This window comes from Jaculus jaculus, chromosome 16, assembly GCF_020740685.1.
Source record: "Jaculus jaculus isolate mJacJac1 chromosome 16, mJacJac1.mat.Y.cur, whole genome shotgun sequence".
Classification (NCBI taxonomy): Eukaryota; Metazoa; Chordata; class Mammalia; order Rodentia; family Dipodidae; genus Jaculus; species Jaculus jaculus.
The window spans coordinates 37,533,653-37,554,098 of record NC_059117.1 but is presented as its reverse complement, the minus strand read 5'-3'; the positions used below and the strand labels follow the sequence as shown (position 1 = coordinate 37,554,098).

At 48.9% G+C, this 20,446-nt stretch overlaps 1 protein-coding gene across 3 annotated transcripts in view; it reads left to right on the top strand.

The window, feature by feature from the left end:
* Gsdme (gasdermin E) overlaps window positions 1-20,446 on the top strand; it is a 74,983-nt gene that overhangs the window by 44,116 nt on the left and 10,421 nt on the right. For 2 of the 3 annotated variants that reach the window (XM_045135694.1, XM_045135695.1), the window contains exons 4-10: window positions 1,636-1,807; window positions 3,039-3,159; window positions 9,131-9,295; window positions 10,997-11,124; window positions 12,859-13,060; window positions 16,918-16,991; window positions 17,691-19,740. In XM_045135694.1, the coding sequence (XP_044991629.1) occupies window positions 1,636-1,807; window positions 3,039-3,159; window positions 9,131-9,295; window positions 10,997-11,124; window positions 12,859-13,060; window positions 16,918-16,991; window positions 17,691-18,023 (1,195 nt within the window). In that variant the 3' untranslated portion in view covers window positions 18,024-19,740. Of the gene's footprint in view, window positions 1-1,635; window positions 1,808-3,038; window positions 3,160-9,130; window positions 9,296-10,996; window positions 11,125-12,858; window positions 13,061-16,917; window positions 16,992-17,690; window positions 19,741-20,446 lie in introns of those variants that run through there. The other variant, XM_004652804.2, reaches the window with a different exon arrangement.

The following is a 20,446-nucleotide window of genomic DNA, read 5'->3' as shown; positions in this document are numbered from 1 at the left end:
TTTCTGTCATGAATTTGACTATCCTAGACTTCTCCTGTATGTCGAACCATATAATAGTTGCCTTTTTATGCTGGCGTATGTTACTTAGTATGCTGTCTTAAAGCTCATCCGTGTTGTGTTGGGGCATGTGCTGAGGCCTCGTTCCTTTCCTTGGCTGATTGGTGCCTTGTGTGGCCTGCCACATTTTGTGTCTCTGTTCATCAGTAGTTTCTGCTTCAACTGGTTTGATTACACTGAGATGGGCTCTTTCCAGCTAGTTGGTCCATTTCCGGGTTCTACATAGAGTCTGAGGACCCCTAAGTGTACTTGGAGAGGGCCCCTTCTCATTGTGTGGTAGGGAGGAGGGTCAAACTTGGCAAGCACCTGACCTTGAACAGCTTCAGCAAGTCCAGGATGAAACTTTCATTCATTTCATTCCGACTTTGGCCAGGATTCTGTTCTTTATTGTCCCCTTCATAGGCAAGGCGCTGATTGAGCTCTCCCAAGAGCTTCTTTCATCGGGGCCTTTTAAGCACAAAGTCATTTCCTATAGCTAGAACTGTAACCTGACTTTGAATTTTAAATTGATTGAAGGTGAGGGACCCTGAGGCCTCTGTTTGGTGACCTGGGGCAGTCCAAGCCAGGCTGGCTTGTGTCTCTAGCTACATTGTGTAAACATTCACTAAGAGGTTATGTTACTGGAATTATTAGGGTCAGAGCCTCTGTTCTGGAAGCACCAACAAGCTAGGTTTAGCCATTTATCATCACCAGGCTAAGAAAGCAGAAAAGGGAGGTTTTATTAAATGTGGCCACATTGGGAAAAGAGACAAGAAACAGGTCCCTCATTCCCACCGAACCCAAGTTCATCTCTGGGATCCTGACATAGGTCTAAGTTTAAATCCATGCTTAAGGGGGATGCATAACCAAGCCTTCCACCCATCACTGACCCATGATCTGGGCTCCAGTCTCTCCTGAAAGGTGTCCTGTCCAGCTGTCCGAACTGGGTGAAATCTTTTCCCAGGAGACAAGTTCCTTCTGTGTCCCAAACCAGGCTTCTGCCTCTTCCTTCTTCCTGCTAGAGATGCCTGTGAAATCATAGTGGTCTGTTGTCTGGGGGCCAGAAGAGGGACACTGTCTTTCCTTAAGGTCTCTCCACTCTTGTCAGGACAGGTGCAGTTACTCCCTCTTCCCCCTGGTAGATTTGAGCCCTTTGTTCAAATCCCGCCTCCCCCATGTATTCTGTACTTTCACCCACACCTCTTCTTCCCTGTCAACAACGACTGTGCTTCTCATAATGCCGACAAGCCCATGCTTTGGGGGTCTAGTTGACATCCCCCAGCTCCCCAGAGTCCCAGATAGGTGAATGGAAGTTGCCCAATGGGTTGGTTTTCCTTTAAAACCAGCTTGGCTCTTTGAAAGTCCACTTTCCTCTGAAATCCAGCCTGTGCCCTCAGAGCTGTTTTGAGGAGGCCTCAGGAGATTTTGGTTGAGGTTTTTCTAAGTGACTTGTCCACTCTTTCATCACTGGGATTTCAGCAAAGCTGGCTGTCACTTGTTCTTTCAGCCTCCATCTGTGGAGGAGGAGCAGGAGGAGGAGGAGGTGGAAGAAAAGCTCCCTGAGGCCCTAGGCCACTCACAGCCATTTTTCTTTTTCAGAACAATTAATCTGAATAGCCCCGTGCTACAGCAGGTGCTGGAGAGGAGGAACGAGGTCCTGTGTGTGGTGACACAGAAGATCATGACCACACGGAAGTGTGTGATATCGGAGCACGTGCAGATAGAGGAGAAGTGTGGCGGCGTGGTGGGAATCCAGACCAAGACGGTGCAGGTGTGACTTCGGGGGCAGCTGCTCTGGCCCCAGCCATGGAGGCCTTTAGCAAGGGACACTTTTAGGTGTGTCTTCACCAGTCAGAATACCTTCTGAAGAGTTAGTTTGCGGCCTTGGCTTCAGTCACTGCTGAGTCCCTGGAATTTGATCATTCTTAAGGGCCTTCTCCTCATGGTGTTGGAAGCTTCCAGCTTTCTTCAGATTTACCACAGTCCAGGGGATCAGTGCTTCAGGACAGGGTCTCTCCAGGCCATGTGGTGTGTGTCCCTTTCTGAAGCAGACCCTGGCCATGGCACTAGAACTGTGGTGACCGGATGGGCCTGGGTAAGGCTCTCTCTCTTATTAGTGTGCAGTGTTTCCAAGGGCAGCTTGATCAGATGGGCACTAGTAGGCCAGGTATAAGAGAATTCTACATACCTTAGAGTCAGGACTTTCCAAGTGGTAGTGATAGCTGTCCCAAGGCCTTGGCTGGCTGAGTCACAGCAGGTGAAGGTATGGCTACTATACAGTTTCATCTGGACTAAACTATACTCAGTCCTATGCCCCAAGCTGGTACTAAATGTCAGTTGAGTAGGTAGACATCAACCCTAAAGTGATCCCCTGCTGGCTGGCCATGGTGTTTCATCTTAGTGTCTTTTCTTTTTTGTTTCCTTCCTTGTTTCCTTACCTCCTTTCTTTCTTTCCCTTCCTTTCTTTGTTTTTCCTTTTCCTTTTTCTGAGATAGGGTCTCATGTTTTGCAGGCTGGCCTTAAACTCCACCTGTATCCCAGAATGACCTTGATCTTCTGACCCTCCCACCTCCATATCTCAAGTGCTGGGATTACAGGTGCACATCACCATACCCAGTTTATGCAGAGCTTGGCATGGAACCTAGAGCTTTGTGCCTGCAAGGCAAGCCCTCGGCCAGTGGAGCCACTCTGCTTTTCCTTTCGTGGATGATGCTGGTTTTCTGTAGAGGATCTGGGAAGGTCATTTTTGGAAGACTGAGCTATGGATGTAGGTGCAGAGCTGGGACTCCTGGGGGAGGACACATTTGTGTGCTCTCCTAGCCTATGCCTTGGAATATATGCACGCACCAGCTTAACCACTGGTAGGATGAGGTGTGCAATGTATCATGATGCCAACAGGCTTAACCTTCCTGTTCAGTTCTGCATGCGCCCCTCCAGCACGTGCAGGGGGCTGAGACGAGGATGTCTGGGTGCACAGAACAGATGCATGCTCTTGCTCACAGGTGTCAGCAATGGAGGAAGGGACCATCACCAAGGACACCAACGTGGTACTGGAGATCCCAGCTGCCACCACCATTGCCTGCGGTATCATTGAGCTGTATGTAAAGCAGGGCGGTCAGTTTGGTGAGTAAGTGCCCCTGAAGGTACCCAGGGACCCCACATGCTCCGGAGACACACCTTGGTACAGGGCCTCTGATTCCGTGTGGCCTGGGCGGAGAGAGAAAAGGGAAAGGAGGAGATAGCAGAGGAGGGCGGGAGTGGCGTGCAGCCTCAGCCTTGGGCAGAGGGCAGCACCGTGGAGAGGGGTGAGGGAAGGTAAAGCAGCACCTCCCCATCCCCAGTAGGTGAGAAATGGGCTCTGCAGCCAGAAAGGCCTCATGGGAAGCTGTTGGACCTTGCTGAGCTTGGGTCCCCTGCTGGGAAGGGGAAAAGAGGGTCTCGACTGACCGGAGCCTGAGTGAGGACTCAGCTCCATGAGCCCCAGGTGGTGCCTTGCACAGTGGTCACTCATTAGCCCTCCCCCCACCTCATTGTTGTTAGCCCTACATTCCCCAACATGAAGCCATCTGCAAGTTGACCCTGCTCTGGTCATCAAAACATGCTGTTGTACAACCGAAGAAAATAGGGGCTTTCCTTTCCTACTGCTCACTCATCTTAGCTGCTCAAGGTTGTGTGGAGCCCAAGTGAACCTCTTGCCTTTTCCTCAGGAACATGAATGAGTAAATGTAACATCAGAAATTGTTGCCTCTCTGGGTAGGGTGATGATATTATGGTTCTGCTTTTTAAAAAGTTACCATCTAGAAACATATACTGAAATTTCACAGAGGAATGTTAGGGTAATTTGAATGTAAAATGCCCCCCCCCCCATAGTCTCATGTGTCTGAACATTTGATCTCCAGCAAATTGGTGCTACTTAGGAAGGTTGTGGAACCTTTAGGAGGGAGAGCCTTGCTGAAGGAAGTGCGTTGCTAGGGGTGGGCCTTGCCTTGAGGTGTTACAGCCTAGCCCTGCTGGCTCTCTCCTTCCTCCCTGCTGATGCGAGATGTGACCCAGCTGTCTGCTCTTGCCATGCTTTCCCTTCCATGAGGGACATTTCCCCTCTCTTATGTTGGGGCACGTTGTTCCAGTAATGAGAAAGTAACTGATATAAATGGTGATCTGTCTGTGGTTTTCTTCCAACTCGGTGTAAGTGGAGTTCACGGGCTGGGGATAGAGGTCAAGAAGAATACCTGCGATGGCAGCTGCTGAGGCTGGTCAGTGAGCACGTGTGGGTCATTGAAACACTCCATCTGCTCTGGCTCAGTTTGAACTTTGCCACAGGAAGAAGTAGGAAGGTAGACCATGTACACACCTCTTGCTGTCTCTTGGCACCTTCTCCATTTGTCCTCAGATGAGGGAGTCTTCTGTAAGACAGTGTGCACTGTCACTGAACTCTCACTAGTTGTCATGACATCCTGCTTCAAGGAAGGGATGTAGATCACAATGTCCTAATGTCACCTTGTCAGCCAGGGCACATGTGTTTGAGGACCTGTGGGACATGGGACAAAATTACCAGGCCTCATGTATTAGTTGGCCTTCTTGTTGCTATGACAGAATACTTAACAAAAACAACCTAAGGAAGAAGGGTGTATCAGTTACTTTCTCACTGCTGGAACAAAACACCGACTGGAAGCAGTTTAAAAGTGAAAGACTTACCGCTTCTTGGCCTTTTGGCTAAGATCAAGTGTAGTAAAGGTGCAAGAGTTTAGTTTCCAGTTGTGGATTATAGTCCATGGTGGTAGGGAAGGCATGGTGGCAGGAGCCGCTCCCGCTTTGTCCGAGGGTGAGAAAGCAACGAGGAGTGGAGTGCGGGTACTCAGCCAGCGCGCTCCCTTTTATTTATACAGTCCCAGAATCCAGTCCATAGGATGGTGCTGCCCACAGTTAAGATGGGCCTTCTCATCTCAACTAACCTAATCTAGATAACCCCTCATAGAAATGATCAGAGAGACTTCTATCCATGGTGATTCCAAATCCTATCACATTGACAATCAGACATTAAAGCTATGACAAGAGTTTTTGGCTTACAGTTTAGAGTCCCTAACGCTGGGGAAGGCACGATGGCGGGAGCATGCAGCAGCTGGTTTACGCTGCATCCCAGTCAGGAAGCAGCAAGAGATGCGTGCTGATTCCCAGCTCACCTTCTCCTGTTTATTGAGCCTGGAACCCCACCCTATGGAATGGCATCACCACAGTTGGGGTCTTCCCACCTCCATCTAGAAAGTCCCTCATGGACATCCCCACAGGTTTACTTCCTTTATGATGCTAAAACCTGTCAGGTTGACAAGATTAAATCTCATTTTGTGGACCAGGAGTCTGTGCTCTGGGGAGTGGAAATGACTTGACTAAGGTGACATATTGAGGAGGTTTCAGTTTTTTTTTTTAATATTTTTTGTTCAATTTTTATTTATTTGAGAGTGATAGACACAGAGAGAAAGACAGATAGAGGAGGGAAGAGAGAATGGGCGCGCCAGGGCTTCCAGCCACTGCAAACGAATTCCAGATGCGTGCGCCCCCTTGTGCATCTGGCTAACGTGGGACCTGGGGAACCGAGCCTCGAACCGGGGTCCTTAGGCTTCACAGGCAAGCGCTTAACCACTAAGCCATCTCTCCAGCCCGAGGTTTCAGTTTTAAGTAAGCAATTGAGAGTGGAAGGTGAGGGGCATGTGGAGTGCCCAGCATACCAGGAATAGGACCTCCATCCTTTAGATACCTAGTTTCAAGGGTGGCACCCTAGGCAGTAACATTATAATTATTATTTAAAAAATATTTACTTATTTATTTACATGCGCAAACGTGTGTGTGTGTGTGTGTGTGTGTGTGTGTGTGTGTGATGTGCCAAGGCCTCCTGCTGCTGCATACAAATGCCAAATGTGTGCACCACTTCTTGTGACTGGCTTATGTGGGGAATTGAGCCTGGGACAGCAGACTTTGCAAGCAATCAAGTTTTACCATTGAGGCTTCTTAGCCCCTCTTTTATTATAAAATAAATTGTGTGTGTGTGTGTGTGTGTGTGTGTGTGTGTGTGTGTGTGTGGAAGCCAGAGGATAATCTCCTGTGTTGTGCTCACAAGCACTGCCCACCTCTTTTTGCACAGGGTGTCTCCGTGGCCCATCACACACTGCTTAAGGTAGACTAGCTAGCTGGTGAGCTCCAGGAGTCCACTTGTTTGCCCCTCTCCAGTGCTGGGATTGTAGGTGCCACCGTGCTCAGCATTCCTGTGAGTTCTAGGGATTGAACTCAGGTCCTCATGCTTGCAAAGCATGCACTTTACCAGTTGAGCTATCATCTCTCCAGTTGTATTGGTATTTTTTTTTTGTTTTTGTTTCTGTATTTGGAGGACCTCGTGTAGCCTTAAACTTAACTATGTAGCCATGTTAGTCAACTTCCCCTTACTGGAACAAAATCCCTGACAAAAATCAGTTTAGGGGAGGAAGGGGTTACTTCAGTTTACAGTTCCAGGTGACAGTGGGTCATGTCGGGGATGCCTGACAGCAGGAGCCCGAGGAAGCTGGTGACACTGGGCACATGGGAAGCAGAGAGTGATGAATGCTGCTGCCCAGCCAGCCCTCGTTCTATCCAGTGTAGAACCCCAGCCTTTGGAAGAGTGCCGCCCACAGCTGGGATGGGTCTTCCCGTGGCTACATCCTCACTTTCCCCTGCTTTATTGAGGTGTAATTGGGGAACATTGTAAACATCCAAGGAGTAAATGTGGTTGATATCATATTCCTTATGAAGTGATTACCCAATTAAGCTAATTAATCCATTCCTCACTGCACATAATTGGCATTTGTGGGTATCTGCTTGGGAGATATGTGCTGTTAGCATATATATCTATACGTACATTTTATGTTTCAGTGAATGAACACATTGTATACTGTCACATCTAGGTAAGTGAGCATGCCCTTTACCTTTGGCAGTCAGCATTTCTTTATGGCAATAGCTGTTCTAGCTACTTGGAAATGCACGCCTTCTGTTAGCCATGGCCACAGTTTGGGCCGTGGAACACCAAGACTTCTTTCTCCCATGTACCTGACACGTTTGGTTTATTTTCCACCTTTTTCCAGCCCTCTCGGGGTCTGGGACCCACTGCTCCATGCTTTATGTTCCAAGCTCAGTGTCTTAGATTTTGCATGATGTAGGGCATGGGCTGTTTGTCTTTCTGTGTCTGGCTTATTTCACTCAGCATAATGTCTTCCAGCTCACCCCTGTTGTCATACAGGACTGGATTCCATTCCTTTTGAATGGCTGGGTAGAATTCCTTTATGAAAATGTGCCACCGCCCCCTTTTTTGGTCCATTCATCTGTTTTTTGAGCATTTTAGATTGATTCCAGGTCTTAGCTGACAATATATTATTATTAGTATTGTCACTGATCTGTAATGTTAGATTCCCTAAACTGACTCGTAATGGAAACTTAGGACCCTTTGACCCATGTTCTCCCATTTCCTCTATTTATCACCCTGAAAACCATTGCCTTCTTCTCTGCTTCAGTGACTTTGATGGTTTTGGAGTGTACATGGAGGTGTGGTCTGCAGCGCCTGTCTTTCTTTGTCTGGGGTTTCATATTCTCCAGATGCATACATGACATAAATGCAGAGTTACTGTTTCTTGATGGAGTGGTATTCCACTGGGTTCATGCGCCACATGGTTTTACCCATTCATTTCTGGTTGCATTATTTCTATATCTTTATAAATTAATTTTTTATTTTATTTACCCATTTTGTGTGTGTGTGTGTGTGAGAGAGAGAGAGAAAGAGAGAGAGAGAGAGAGGGAGAGGGAGGGAGAAAGGGTGTACCAAGGCATCCAGCAATTGCAAATGAGCTCCAGACATATGTGCCCCCTTATGCATCTGGCTTCTATGGGCACTGGGGAACTGAACCTAGGTCCTTAGGCTTCACAGGCAAGCGGCTTAACTGCTCAGCTATCTCTCCAGCCCTATATATCATTTGTTTTTTTAAGGTAGGGTCTTGTTCTAGCTTAGGCTGACCTGGAATTTACTATGCAGACGCAGGCTGGCCGCGAGCTCATAGCATCCTGCTACCTCCGCCTCCTGAGTACTGGGATTAAAGATGTGTGCCACCACCCCTGACTGTATATATTTTTAAATATTTATTTATTTATTTTTGAGGATGGAGGGAGGGAGGGAAAGGAAGAGAGAGAGAGAGAGAATATGTGTGTTCCAGGGTCTCTGTGCAACTGGCTTTACATGGGTATTGGGGAATTGAACCAGGGCCAGCAGACTTTGCAAGCAACACCTTTAACCACTGACCAATCTTCCCAATCCTCTGTGTCTTAATTACTTTAGTCATGTGACTCTTTTGTAAGACCTTTTGCAGTCATTGCCCTTTGCAGAGGATGCTCATGAACTCTGAGAGGATCTTTGGTGATTGGGGGCAGACCCAAAGCTCCTTCCTGTGAGGGTACCTGCACTTCATGGGGATAGCCATCACTCCCTGGGGTCTTCTTCCTACAAGGGTCTTTGAAAGCCACAGTGTCTTGGGTGCTGGTTCTCCTTTTTGCATTTCCATTTTGATTCTTTCATGTTTTCTGGCTTCTGCAGCCTTTAAACATAAACTCCTCTTTGTGCTGCTGAGAAGAGTTCCCTGGGGCACCTTTTCCACCTCTCTGGTGCATTTCCTGTACCCCAGCCTGGGAGGCAACTCTGTGGTCCTTCCCTTCTGCCCAGCTTCTGCCCCAGCACGACCATGACTCCTGCCTGTCTAGAAACCAGCCTCCCTCCCCGACGTGCCTTGGCACAGTGCTCCTCCTTAGATACCCTGCTCTTCATCAAACAGCATAAAGATAAACAGGCGAGCAAGGCGCGGTGGCATAGGCCCAGCACTGAAGACACAGCAATAAGGCAGGAAGATTGTGAGTTTGAGGCCATCTGGGGCTACATAGTGAGATCTTGTCTCAAAACCCAGATACACAGATAAAAACCAAAAAAACAAACCTTCCTGTGTGTCTTCACCCCACCCTGAGCAGGTAAAGGTGTGCCCAGGCTGGGCTGATGCCGTGCCTACCCAGCTTGGCCTTTTCTGTCGTACCACAGAGTTCTGCCTGCTCCAAGAGAAGCACGGTGGCTTCGAGCACCAGGGGAGAGCCGACTCTGTCTACCTGGAGCCCTTGGTCTATCGAGAGTTTGCATTCCTGGACATTCCAGATGCAGGGCCCAGGACGCCTTCGCGGGATGAGCCACTGCACCTTTTAAAACAAGGTATCGCCAGCAGCCTGGGTGTGTTGGTCGGTTGATGGAAATATGAACCCCGTCCCTATGTGCAGCTTCCACCTTCAGGATGTGGGGCACAGGAAACATTTGAAAAGTGGCTGGCTCTGCTGTGTGCTCCAGTGTCCTAAACAGGGTCCCCTTGGTGGGTCTTGGGGAAGGCCAGGTCTGAGACTCCCCATCTGAGGACAGGGAGGTACAGGGAGGCCGCCAGGAGCCTGGCAGTCTTCTTTCCTTGTAACCACAGAGCCCACTGACTACTAAGAATAGCTGTGACCCGTGAGGACAGAGCACACAGAGTTTTGCATCTGTTTCATTCTATTCCAGGCTGTGTTGCCAAGACATGCATGCGGTGCTTGGTCAGCATTGCAGAGTGCGCTCGGGGCTCTGTGTCCACAGAGGAAGCAGTGGCACTCCTGAGCCGCCCAGTCATCCTTCTTGCACCCCCACAGCATGTGGGGTTTTGTTTCCTTTTGCTGGGTGTGTGCATGCAGGGAACAGCAAGAGGAAAAGGAGAAACCCATCCTTAGGTGTCGGACCATAGGGGAAAGCTAGGAACAGCTCACAATAGGCTCTGGCTTGCCAAACAGAGGGAAGTTCTACAGCAAAGCTTCCCTGAAGCCCCGGGCAGCGGATGCTGCTGTGTGTGTCCCATTGCGGAGGGACATCGCTCCCCTGACATGAGTTGATTGAACTTTTGGCCACCATTTGATGTGGCTGTGGCCCATAGCTGGAGCTGTGTCACTGGGCCACGCAAGGCCTCAAAGCCTCCTTTCCACAGGTCTTCTGTGAAGCGGCTGTCCTAGCCGTGGGCAGGAGCAGGGTGGGGGCTGTCCTGATCTTTGAGCCCTCCCCAGGTCCTGGTATAACACAAATGGCCCCTGTCTTCATATGGGCTGGGGGAAGAACTTAGCTGTGTCCAGGAAGTTTCTGAAGATGTAGGCTGTGAGGTTACGTCCTTCTCGGTGGCACTTTCTGCAGTTGGTGATAGGAATTTGCCATCTACAGAGGGAGAGCAAAGTATATATGCTGTGCAGTCCTGGGTAGGAGAGTATTGTTTCATCAGATTTGGTTTGCACATCTCCACTGGGCTTAATTTGCTCAATGGTTTTGTAGACCTTTCGGAAAGAGAACAGGATTATAAGGGAGAGGCTTCCAGGCTTCGATGCAGATAGCCCAGCCCGACGGATTGGAGAACTGTGTGCAGGGACAGGGAGGGAGTGGAGAAGCTGTGTTTGCAGTGTACACTGGGGGTGGGGGTGGGGGGGATAGCATTTGAAAACATAAATATGATAGGACACCAAATCAGCAATGTATTTCAAGGGCAGGAAAAGTCTGTGTGGCTCTGAGGCAACATAAAAGCAATGTCTAAGAGTTAGTAATTTAGCCTTGAGAAATTACTTCTACAGAAACCACACTACAGAGGTGCCTAGTTGACTTTTCCAGGACATAATCTATTACACTTAACACATAGTCATCAGAGAGCAGCGAGGCCTGAGACATGAAAGTGGGCTTCCCTCTTTTTCTTCCTTTCCGTCCCTTCATAGTGTGCCCATGATGGAAAATCAGGGTGTTGTGTCTCCTAGTTCCATGGCTGACTCTGTACCCCAACCCTTGGCAAGGAGCTGGGGCCCAGAGGTGGCTGTGAGCCGAGCACAGCCGTCACCAGTGCGCTTTGCTCTGTCCTCATAGCCAAGACACACCTGGAGAGGAGCCTCCACCCCCTGGAAGAGCTGCCTGGGCATCAGCGGACAGCGCTGCGCCTTCTCCTGCAGGCGGCGCTGTTTGATGAGGACTTCCTGGTGGTCCTGGAGCAAGTGGTAAGGCCGGGACATCTCCAAAATTCACACCTGGTTCTGGACATGTGCACAGACAGCCTCTTGAGATAAGGCTTTGGCTACCATGAAATTGTGTTGTTTTCCCACCTCCTTTAAATTCTTTTCTTAGGTGTAGGTCTTTACTTTTCTAACTGCAGAAATGGGGGCTAACATCAGGCTGATAGAGTTGGCTTCTTAGGGCTGTAACAGTTAACTTGAGGTTCAAGACATCAGAACTTTCTTCTCTTCCAGATCTGGATGACCAAAGTGGGGAATGACTATCAGCAGGTCCACATACTCTGGAAGTTCCTTAGCTGTCCTGTAGGCTCATCACTTTTTTTTTTTTCAATATAGGGTCTAGCTCTAGCCCAGGCTGACCTGGAATTCACTATGTAGTCTCAGGGTGGCCTCAAACTCTATGATCTTCCTACCTTTGCCTCCCAAGTGCTGGAATTAAAGGTGTGTGCCACCACAGCCTGCTTTATCACATCTTTTCTGTGCATCTCTGCTGGGCTTCTTTGGCTTGTGGCTACATTGTGCACATCCCTGCCTTCCTTCTGTGTGTCTGGGTCTCCTGTAGTCTTTTAAGGATCCCCATGATTGGATATAGGACAATCTTATTTTGAGACCCACACCTTAATTAGGTCCTATTCGGAGTTAGACATGTCCTTTTGGGGACCACTATTCAAACAAAATAAGGGGGGCAATGCGGGATGTGGCATCACTCAGGTCAACCTGTCCTATTTACAACACAAGTCAGCAGGCATTTAGTTCCTTTTTTGGGGGGGAGTATAGAAAGATTTTCCAGAGAGAACAAGCTCCTTAACTGTTATGCAAAAGGCGAGGGACCCAGTAACTGGTCACCCTGCATCAGTTCAGAACCTTTGCTCTTCCTGAAACTAAGCCCTTGGAACCTAGTTTTTTTTTATTATTATTATTTTTGGTAGGGAATTGGGATAATTGCCCAGATGCTTTATGGCATCCAAGAAAGCAAGAATATTATTTTTCCCTCTTGAAAAGAAATTTCAGTTATCAAATGATAGAGTGTGCAGCTGCTGAGAGTCCTGTAGCCCCAGATAGAGTTGCTTTCTGCAGGATGCAGGACTTAATCCCAGGAAGAGCACACATGTTCAAAGAGCCCATGACTTGAACTTCCTAAAATAGCTTCTTCCTTGAGGAAAATGTCATGCTGGTCTCCTGTGGAGACAGCATCAGCTGCCTGGGTGGAGCAGGCCATTAGGGTGGACCTAGGGCCAGAGGACCCAGGGGTACCGATGGAGCAGAATTGGCTCCCCGGGGTTTGAACTGGCTCACAGCTGCCCCGTGGGGACGGATGAGGCTGGCTGGGGACATGCTAAGTTTGGAGGGCTGCTCTTAGAGCACAAGAACCAGAAAGGGCTGATGCTTCCACAGCCCCTTATTAGCTCCACGTGTAACCACTTGTTCGTGATCTCTGGAAGGTTCTGCCCAACATGTCCTGCATGTCTCTTCCCTTCTCTGTGGGAGGATGGTACTTGAGTAAGGCTCCCCTTACTGTGTCCTTGGGAGGAAATTTAACTCTGGGGGTAACAGCTGACATATAAAAAGCTGTAATGTCTTGCTTTACTCCAAAGAAGGTGAAGGGTGTGAGTGGGTGTATATGTGTGGATGCATGTGTGGTAAGGGGCAGATGCTTCCCTTGTTCTCTGGTTCACCACAGCCTCTCTTTCTTTCTCTCTCTCTCTCTCTGCCCTGCAGTGTGATGATATAGCCAGTGGCCTGTGGTCCCCGCAGGCCACGCAGGCGGTAGAGGAGCTCACACCTCCTCGTCAGCAGGACCTCTCGGCCTTCCTGCGGCTTGTTGGGTGCAAGGTACTGGGTGAGCATCCTGGCCCTCAGGATGAGGTCAGCAACCAGAAGCTCTTTGCAACAGCCTACTTCCTGGTCAGTGCACTAGCAGGTATGTTGACACTTCCCAAAGGTGTGTTGTTGTTTGTCATCTGTGCATCTGGGGACACGGACACACAACTGCGTTTATAGAAGGTTTGGTGTAAAGAAGATACATGATGGAAGACCAGAGTCTGCCCATGCTGTGGGCCTTTGCGCCCACCTGGAGCTGCCTCTGTCCTGAGAGGGATGTGCGGGCTACCCTCAGGTCCTGTCACCAGAAGTCATCTCCAAAATACAGCCTATGATACACATCAGAGCCCTAACAGTGCTGAGGGCTGGGACTTTCCTTTGACAACTGTCTGTGCTCTTCAGACCTGTTCCTTCCTCTGTGTAAACTTGTGGCCCCATGTTACAGCCTCCCCAGGCTGTTGAGCATCTGGTGTCTGCTGCATCAGGTTGGGGGCAGGGCAGTGGCTGGGCCTTGTTGCACACCCAGAGCCGGTCTACCCCTCTCACGCATGCCAGGGGGACTCCTGGGCAACCCTGTGAGGAAGCTGTGGCTAACTAGGTCAGCCTCCTCCCAGACCTAATTTCTTTTTAAAATATTTTATTTACTTATTTATTTGAGACAGAGAAAGAGTGAGGGGGAGAGAGAGGGAGGGAGGGAGGTAGGGAGGGAGGGAGGGAGATAATCAATGAGTGAGCACACCAGGGCCTCTGGCTACTGCAAATGAACCCCAGACACATGTGCCACTTTGTGCATCTGGCCTATGTGGGTCTTGGAGAATCAAACCTGGGTCCTTAGGCTTCTCAGGCACGTGCCTTAACAGCTAAGCTACTTCTCCAGCCCTCAATTTCCTTCCAAGGGACACATCAAGGCCCGAGTTCCTGATGTGTCAGGGTTCCCCAGGACTACAGAGACAGAGGCCCAGGAGCCTTCAGTTTTTTAAAAAATATTTTTATTTATTTGTAAAAACAGAGTAGGAGGGGAATGGGTGTGCCAGGGCCTCTTGCCACTGCAATTGAACTCCAGATGCATGAACTGGAAGACATGATGCAAAATTTCCCTTCCTGTACTGGAGGCAGGAGGGGGGCTTTAAGTACATCACACATTCTTGGCAGCCAGTGTCTCTCTCTGTCCACCCTGTTCTTTTCTATCTGAACCTGATCTGGTTAGCCGTCAGTTACAGAAGCTTCCTCGTTACTGTTCTTCTTAATCCTGGGGTCTTTGGAGTTGACCTTTTCGTCCTAGACAGTTTTCCTTAAGACCCAGTAAGTGATGGAACATAAAATAGGTCCTCTTAAGTCCTAAGACCATGATTTTGTTTTATGGGCTTTCAAGCTGGCAGTCCCTGCTTACTGGAAAGCTTCTTGGGCCACTGTGTGATTGATGGACAAAGTCACAGCTTTGAACTTGGCAGATCTCATTTGTAACTAGAACTGGTATATGAAGAGCAACCAAAACAATCCTTGTCTGTTCAGGCACAGTGGACATGGCTACAGGCAGTCCCAGTGGAGGTCAGAGCAGAGCACAGTGCTGAGTGTCGTCTTGTGGAGGCGCCCGCTCTTCTGTCCCAGTGCTGGCTCGTCTGGTGTTGCTGAAATGGTAATAGATGAGCAACACGGGATGAGGCATCCGCAAGAATGAGGGGTGCAGTGGAGACTGCATGGGGCCCAAGAGCCACCCTGTGAAGCATGGGAGAGGAAGCACATGTGTACAGAAGACACGTGCCCTCTTCAGCCCATGTATCTTTGGGAACCTGCAGGCATTCTCAGTGGCACATGGATACATAACTGCATTTGACGGTGGCTCTGGGGTCTCACGTGGCTCGTCCCCTTGGCTGCCCCCACTCCTGGCTGAGAACAGCTGTTCTGTTGTGCTCTCTAGGCCTCAGCTTCAGTGACACAGTACCTTTAATAATGGATGTTTAGAGATGGCTTAGCAGTTAAGATGCTTGCCTGAAGCCTATGGACCCTGGTTCGATTCCTCAGTACCCATATAAGCCAGATGCACAAGGTGGTGCATGTGTCTGGAGTTCATTTGCAGTGGCTAGAGGTCCTGGTGCACCCATTTTCTCTCTATATATAGTAAATAGATAAAATATTTTTTAAAAAGAGGATACTTATAATGCTTAATAATGTATGTGACGGCTCATGAGAGGTCTCTAGGCTCACTGACTGAAGAGACATTTTTTTGCCTTCTTAGCTCAAAGGTTGTACTCTAGGGACTGGGGTAATTTTAGGAGCTGTATCTGCTTCATTATGGTTGAGATTTAATATCCACTTGAAAGACCTTAGCTTGGGTTTCCTCTCCCTGGGGGTTGGCAGGGCCCTTCTGATGCAGCTGTCTCACCCAGCCCCAAGCTGACTCCTGACTTGATGCCCCTGACCCAGTTGTGCCATCGTCCTGGTTAATCCCCACTGAGCTTTCCCTTCCAGAAGTAACTAGTGGCATGGGCAGAGGGTTTGTAGTTCATGTCGCACCCTGATATGCGCCCCACCAAACAGCCTATGGCTGGTCAAATGAGGAAATGGGCTCACAGAGGCGTGCCTAAGACTTCAGCTGCCGGGTGTGGAGCTGCACGCCTGTAAACTCTGGCACTCCAGAAAGAGAGGCAGGGAGGCTCCTGCAAGTTTCTGGGCTACATGCATAGCAAGACCCTGCTTTGATAAAGCAGAACAAAGCTGGGCATGGTAGTGCATGCCTTTAATCCCAGCACTCGGGAGGCAGAGGTAGGAGGATCACCATGAATTCGAGGCTACCCTGAGACTATACAGCGAATTCCAGGTCAGCCTGGGCTAGAGTGAGACCCTACCTTGAAAAACAACAACAACAAAAAAAAAAGAAAAAAAAAAGAAAAAAAGAAAAGCAAAACAGGCTATTGCCTGAATACCCAAAACAGCTCAAACCTGTCTGCCTGCTTTTTCCATGATTCCCTTTCTGGAGTCTGTCCCCTTCATCTCCAATGGCAAATTCAGTATCAGAGAGTAGCCCCTGGTGACGGGTTGCCTACATGCGCTTTCAGAAAGGTCTCTGCTGTCCCTTGAGCACCATTCACTTACTGCGAGGCACAGACGTGCAGGGTGGGACAGCGGGAGAGATCTTCCAGAGATCTACCACCTTTCAATGCCATCTTGCCTTACCTTTCTGGATTGGCAGTGGTAAAGTAGTGAGACATAAATTATATATCCATCCAGGGCTGGGTGGATTATCAGCTTGGTTTTCTTGAGACAGGGTCTTACTGCGGGCCTCAGGCTAGCTTCAAACTTGATTGTCCTGCCTTAACCTCCCAAGTGCTGAGATTACAGGTGTGTACCACCACTCCTGGCTTCTACAAACTTTTTTCAACAATGGCTGTGGCTTTAATTTTTTTCACTTTTTAATATCTAATAATTTAATATTATGCACAATACATAACTTATTAACAGGTTATACTTTTTTATCCTCTTGCTTCTGCTACCGTTACCCTGGGGCCCTCTTCAGTGGGGCTATGGTATTCACTGTGGGGCCATAAAGGCCTCAGTCAGTCTCTGTGGGGTAGTAAGGGTCTGTGCCTCAGGATATTCCTATGCACTCTGTGGCTCTTAGAATCTTTCCACCCCTTTTCCCCCAATGTTCCCTGGGCCATGCAAGCCTGTTGGCAGTCTGATTTAGTGTTGAGTTCTCTGTAGGCTTTGGATGTCTGCTTTGATGAGTTTTGACTGAATACCATGTCTGTCACCGTTGCCCTGGAAGTGGCTGTCAGGCCAGAAGCAAGCAGTTATTCATGTGAGCACTTCCTCTGAAATTTCTCCTGGGTCCTGGCAGATGTGATAGAGGTGGCGTGTCTCATGGTGGGCAGCTGGCTATTTTCTTGTCTTACAGATGGATCTTAGCTCTCCTCTGCTTCCTCTGCCATCTGTGACTGTGACTTTTGTCCTCTACAGAAATGCCAGACAATGCTGCAGTTCTCCTGGGCACTTGCTGTAAGCTCCAGATGATTTCTACACTGTGCCACTTGGTAAGGAAACTTCTAGATGGGTCATTGGGAAGGACAGGAATGGGAGAATGAAGGGTAGACACCTACCAGCTGGCGAAACCCATCTAGCTTTCTCTTGCACTGCTCTTCAAGACGGTCGCCAGGTATCACTAATGTACATGCATGTACTGGAGATGAAGGCCGAGGGAAAGGGCTAGTTCAGAGCTGCCAGCAGAGCCTTCCTGGCTGGCAGACTCAAGCACATGCTTGCCATGCTTGCGGACTTTGGCCATACTTGGCCCTGTGAGGCCTGACACCGTATTATTTGCCGAGGTAGACCTGCTTGCTCCTGCTCTGTGTCAGATTTGAGGCCCCTCAGTGGTCCTTTGTTTCAGGGAGGCATGACTTCTTCCATATTCTTCTTAAAAAATTATTTTTATGTATTTGGTTTAAGTGGGTACTGGGCATTGAAGCTGGCCAGGCAAACTTTGCCCACAAGCACCCTTAATCACTGAGCCATCTCCCCAGCCCTTCTTTTAGAAATATCACTCGCTTGGAGCCCTCTGGTAATGAGTGTAGCCCCAGAGTCAAGTCAGACATTTTCTTTTTAAGTTACAGACTGGAGAGTTAATCAAAGGGACCAGCAATAGGTGCCCTGAAGCCACCTGTGAGGTACTCTGGCAGATGTTACTGAGTCTGGGCAGAGGCATTTCTGATCACTTACTTTAAATTTGGGTCTAGGCCAAGACCTGCTCCATGTCCCAAAGGCCCATAGCTCAAAGCTCTGTCTCGGTCTGGCAAGGCAGCTGTTGGGAAGACTGCCTTGACAGGACCCAGAGCTGCGCGACACACTTAACTCTGGGAAGAGTGAGCCATGCAGCTGGTGGGCTGAGCACTTCTTTGCACGGCAAAGCCATCAGAAAACGAGGGATTTGGTTCTGTGGAGCCACCCGGATGCCATTCACAACTGAAGGCAGATTCCATGCCCAGGGCATACTGAACTTGAAAATGTGCCAGTATGACTTGAGCCAGCCAGGGGTGACGGCTGCTAGTTTGATTATAGAAACTGTGTAATTGTCCTGTTCATACGTGGTGGGCAAAACTGCAGCCCTGCTTTCAGAGCTCCGCTCCGCAGCAGCTGAGTGCTCAGCCCTCCCGAGGATGCAGACTCATCAGCTGCCCTGAGGAAGTCCATGCAGAAGAAACTCCTGCCAGGGGTGCCGTGTTCCCCAAATCCTCACACGGACTCTGGTCAGTGCTACAGCCGGAGCTCTGTGTGGCCTGAATCTTGACTTGAGCCTCCTTCAAGCAGCAGAACCCTCGGTCTTGTCAGTACCTTGGGACCCGGGCATCACACTTGGCGGAGGACAGCCCCTTCAGTACCCCGCTGCTTCAAGGCAGCCACTATAGCCATGACCGCATGGGAAGGTTTCCTCCCCAGCCCACGACCTTGGGACTGTAGCCACTGTGACAAGCTCCCATCTTCATCTGCACCTGTCTCTCAGGAACTGGGACAGTTCCCAGCCCAGTTCACAACTCTAGGAATGCAGCAACCGGTGGCAACATTTGTGTTTGTCCAGCAAGATCTAGAGTTTCCTTAGCCCTCAACCTTGGGACCATAGCCACTATTACAGAGACCTGGCTTCACCCACTCCCATCCAGCAGAAGATGAGAAGCTTCCAGCCAAGTTCTACAGCACCAGGAGCCCAGATACCAGAGCCCCGACCACTGATGATGCCTATACTCACCTGTGGGAACTAGGGAATACCCCCTGCTTAAATCCTTGGAACTGTAGCTGCTAGAGCAAAACACCTCAGGATAGCCAAGCTTGTTTTAGGGGTGTAGGACAAGGTCACATCTGTGATCTTCAGCTTCACAACAAATAATGCCACAAGATTTGGCCAGTACTTGCTCTTTGTGACTTAGGGGTATTTCCACCTGTGCTTTGCAGATCCAGGACCACAAATACCAAAGTATACTTACTATTCATGCTCAACCATATCATGCTCCCATATCCTGCACCTCCAGGAGTATGAATACTAGCAACAAAGCCCCAACATTACCTGAACATGCCCCAGCAGACTTACAGAGCCTCCATTGACCACAGATGTTGGGTCACAGATTATTGATGCTGGGGAGAACTTGTGCTTATCCCTTGGGGCAAGGTAAAGGTACTGTCTGAATTCTACAGTTCCATGAAAATGGCTGGCAATGCTACAAAAGCTCCAGGAACTTCAGTCACCCCACAGAATCTGGGGAAGTTCCCTTTGTTTACCAGATTTTGCAGTTACTTTCTTGTTGCTGGACAAACACCTGACCAGAAGCAGCTCATGGGTGGAAAGGGTTTATTTCAGGCCTCCAGGAGAAACACTGATGACAGAAACTGGCTCACTTCCATATATGCATGGTAGAGAGAAACCACCAAAGAGCCAGCGAACATACATGGCTAGAGCTCAGATTGCTGTTTTCACACCTTAGGGCTAGGCTAAAAAATCACCCCTGTCCCCAGTCACACCTCCTCCTGCCTGCTGGAGACTCAAGTCGCATGCTGAATCAAAAGCAGGCTCAGGCTATGGGGACATACTTCCAACACATAATGGCACAGAGTAAACATTCCCATTGTAAACAGACATAACAAGAATAGAACAATGCAACAGCAGGTTAACATCAAAAATCTGCAATTCAAGTCCATAACCAGTGACAAAAGTCTGTGGGGGCTGGAGAGATGGCTTGGTGGTTAAGTGCTTGCCTGTGAAGCCTAAGGACCTTGGTTCAAGGCTCGATTCCCCAGTACCCATGTAAGCCAGATGCACAAGTTGGCGCATACATCTGGAGTTCGTTTGCAGTGGCTAGATGCCCTGTTGTGCCCATTCTTTCTCTCTCTCTCTCTGCCTCTGTCTGTCACTCTCCAATAAATAAAAAGAAATTTTAAAAAAGTCTCTGGATTCCAATTATACCCCTCTAGCTGGGCTGAGCAGCCTGGAATCCTGAGCCAGCAGCTCTCCATGACAGCCATTCCACAGTCCTGGTATATCCAAAACATCCTCAGGTCTACAGTGCAAACCACAGTTCATCTTTGTTGCTCCATATAATGACCTTATTTGGTTTCCACACAGGGATTTCAACCCTGCTTCACTATAGCACTATTCATGATAGCTTCAATATGAAATCACCTAGATGCTTTTCAGTGGATGAAGATTGAAAAACAATTTAGTATAAGATGTTATTCAGTAACAAAAACTGAGACCTGTCATTCATAGCCACATGGATTGTACTACACATCCTCATGTTAAATAAGCTAGACAAAGAAAGACAAATACTACATGTTGTAATTTATAGGAACTCCATCAATCTCATGGAAGGTGAACAGAATGGAACAGTGGTCACTGGAGACTTGGAAGGAGGGCTGAGACATTCAATAAAGGGTGCCAAAGCAGACTGGAGGAATTAACCCTGGATCTTCTTTAACACAGCAGGGAATTTATTGGTCAAAACAA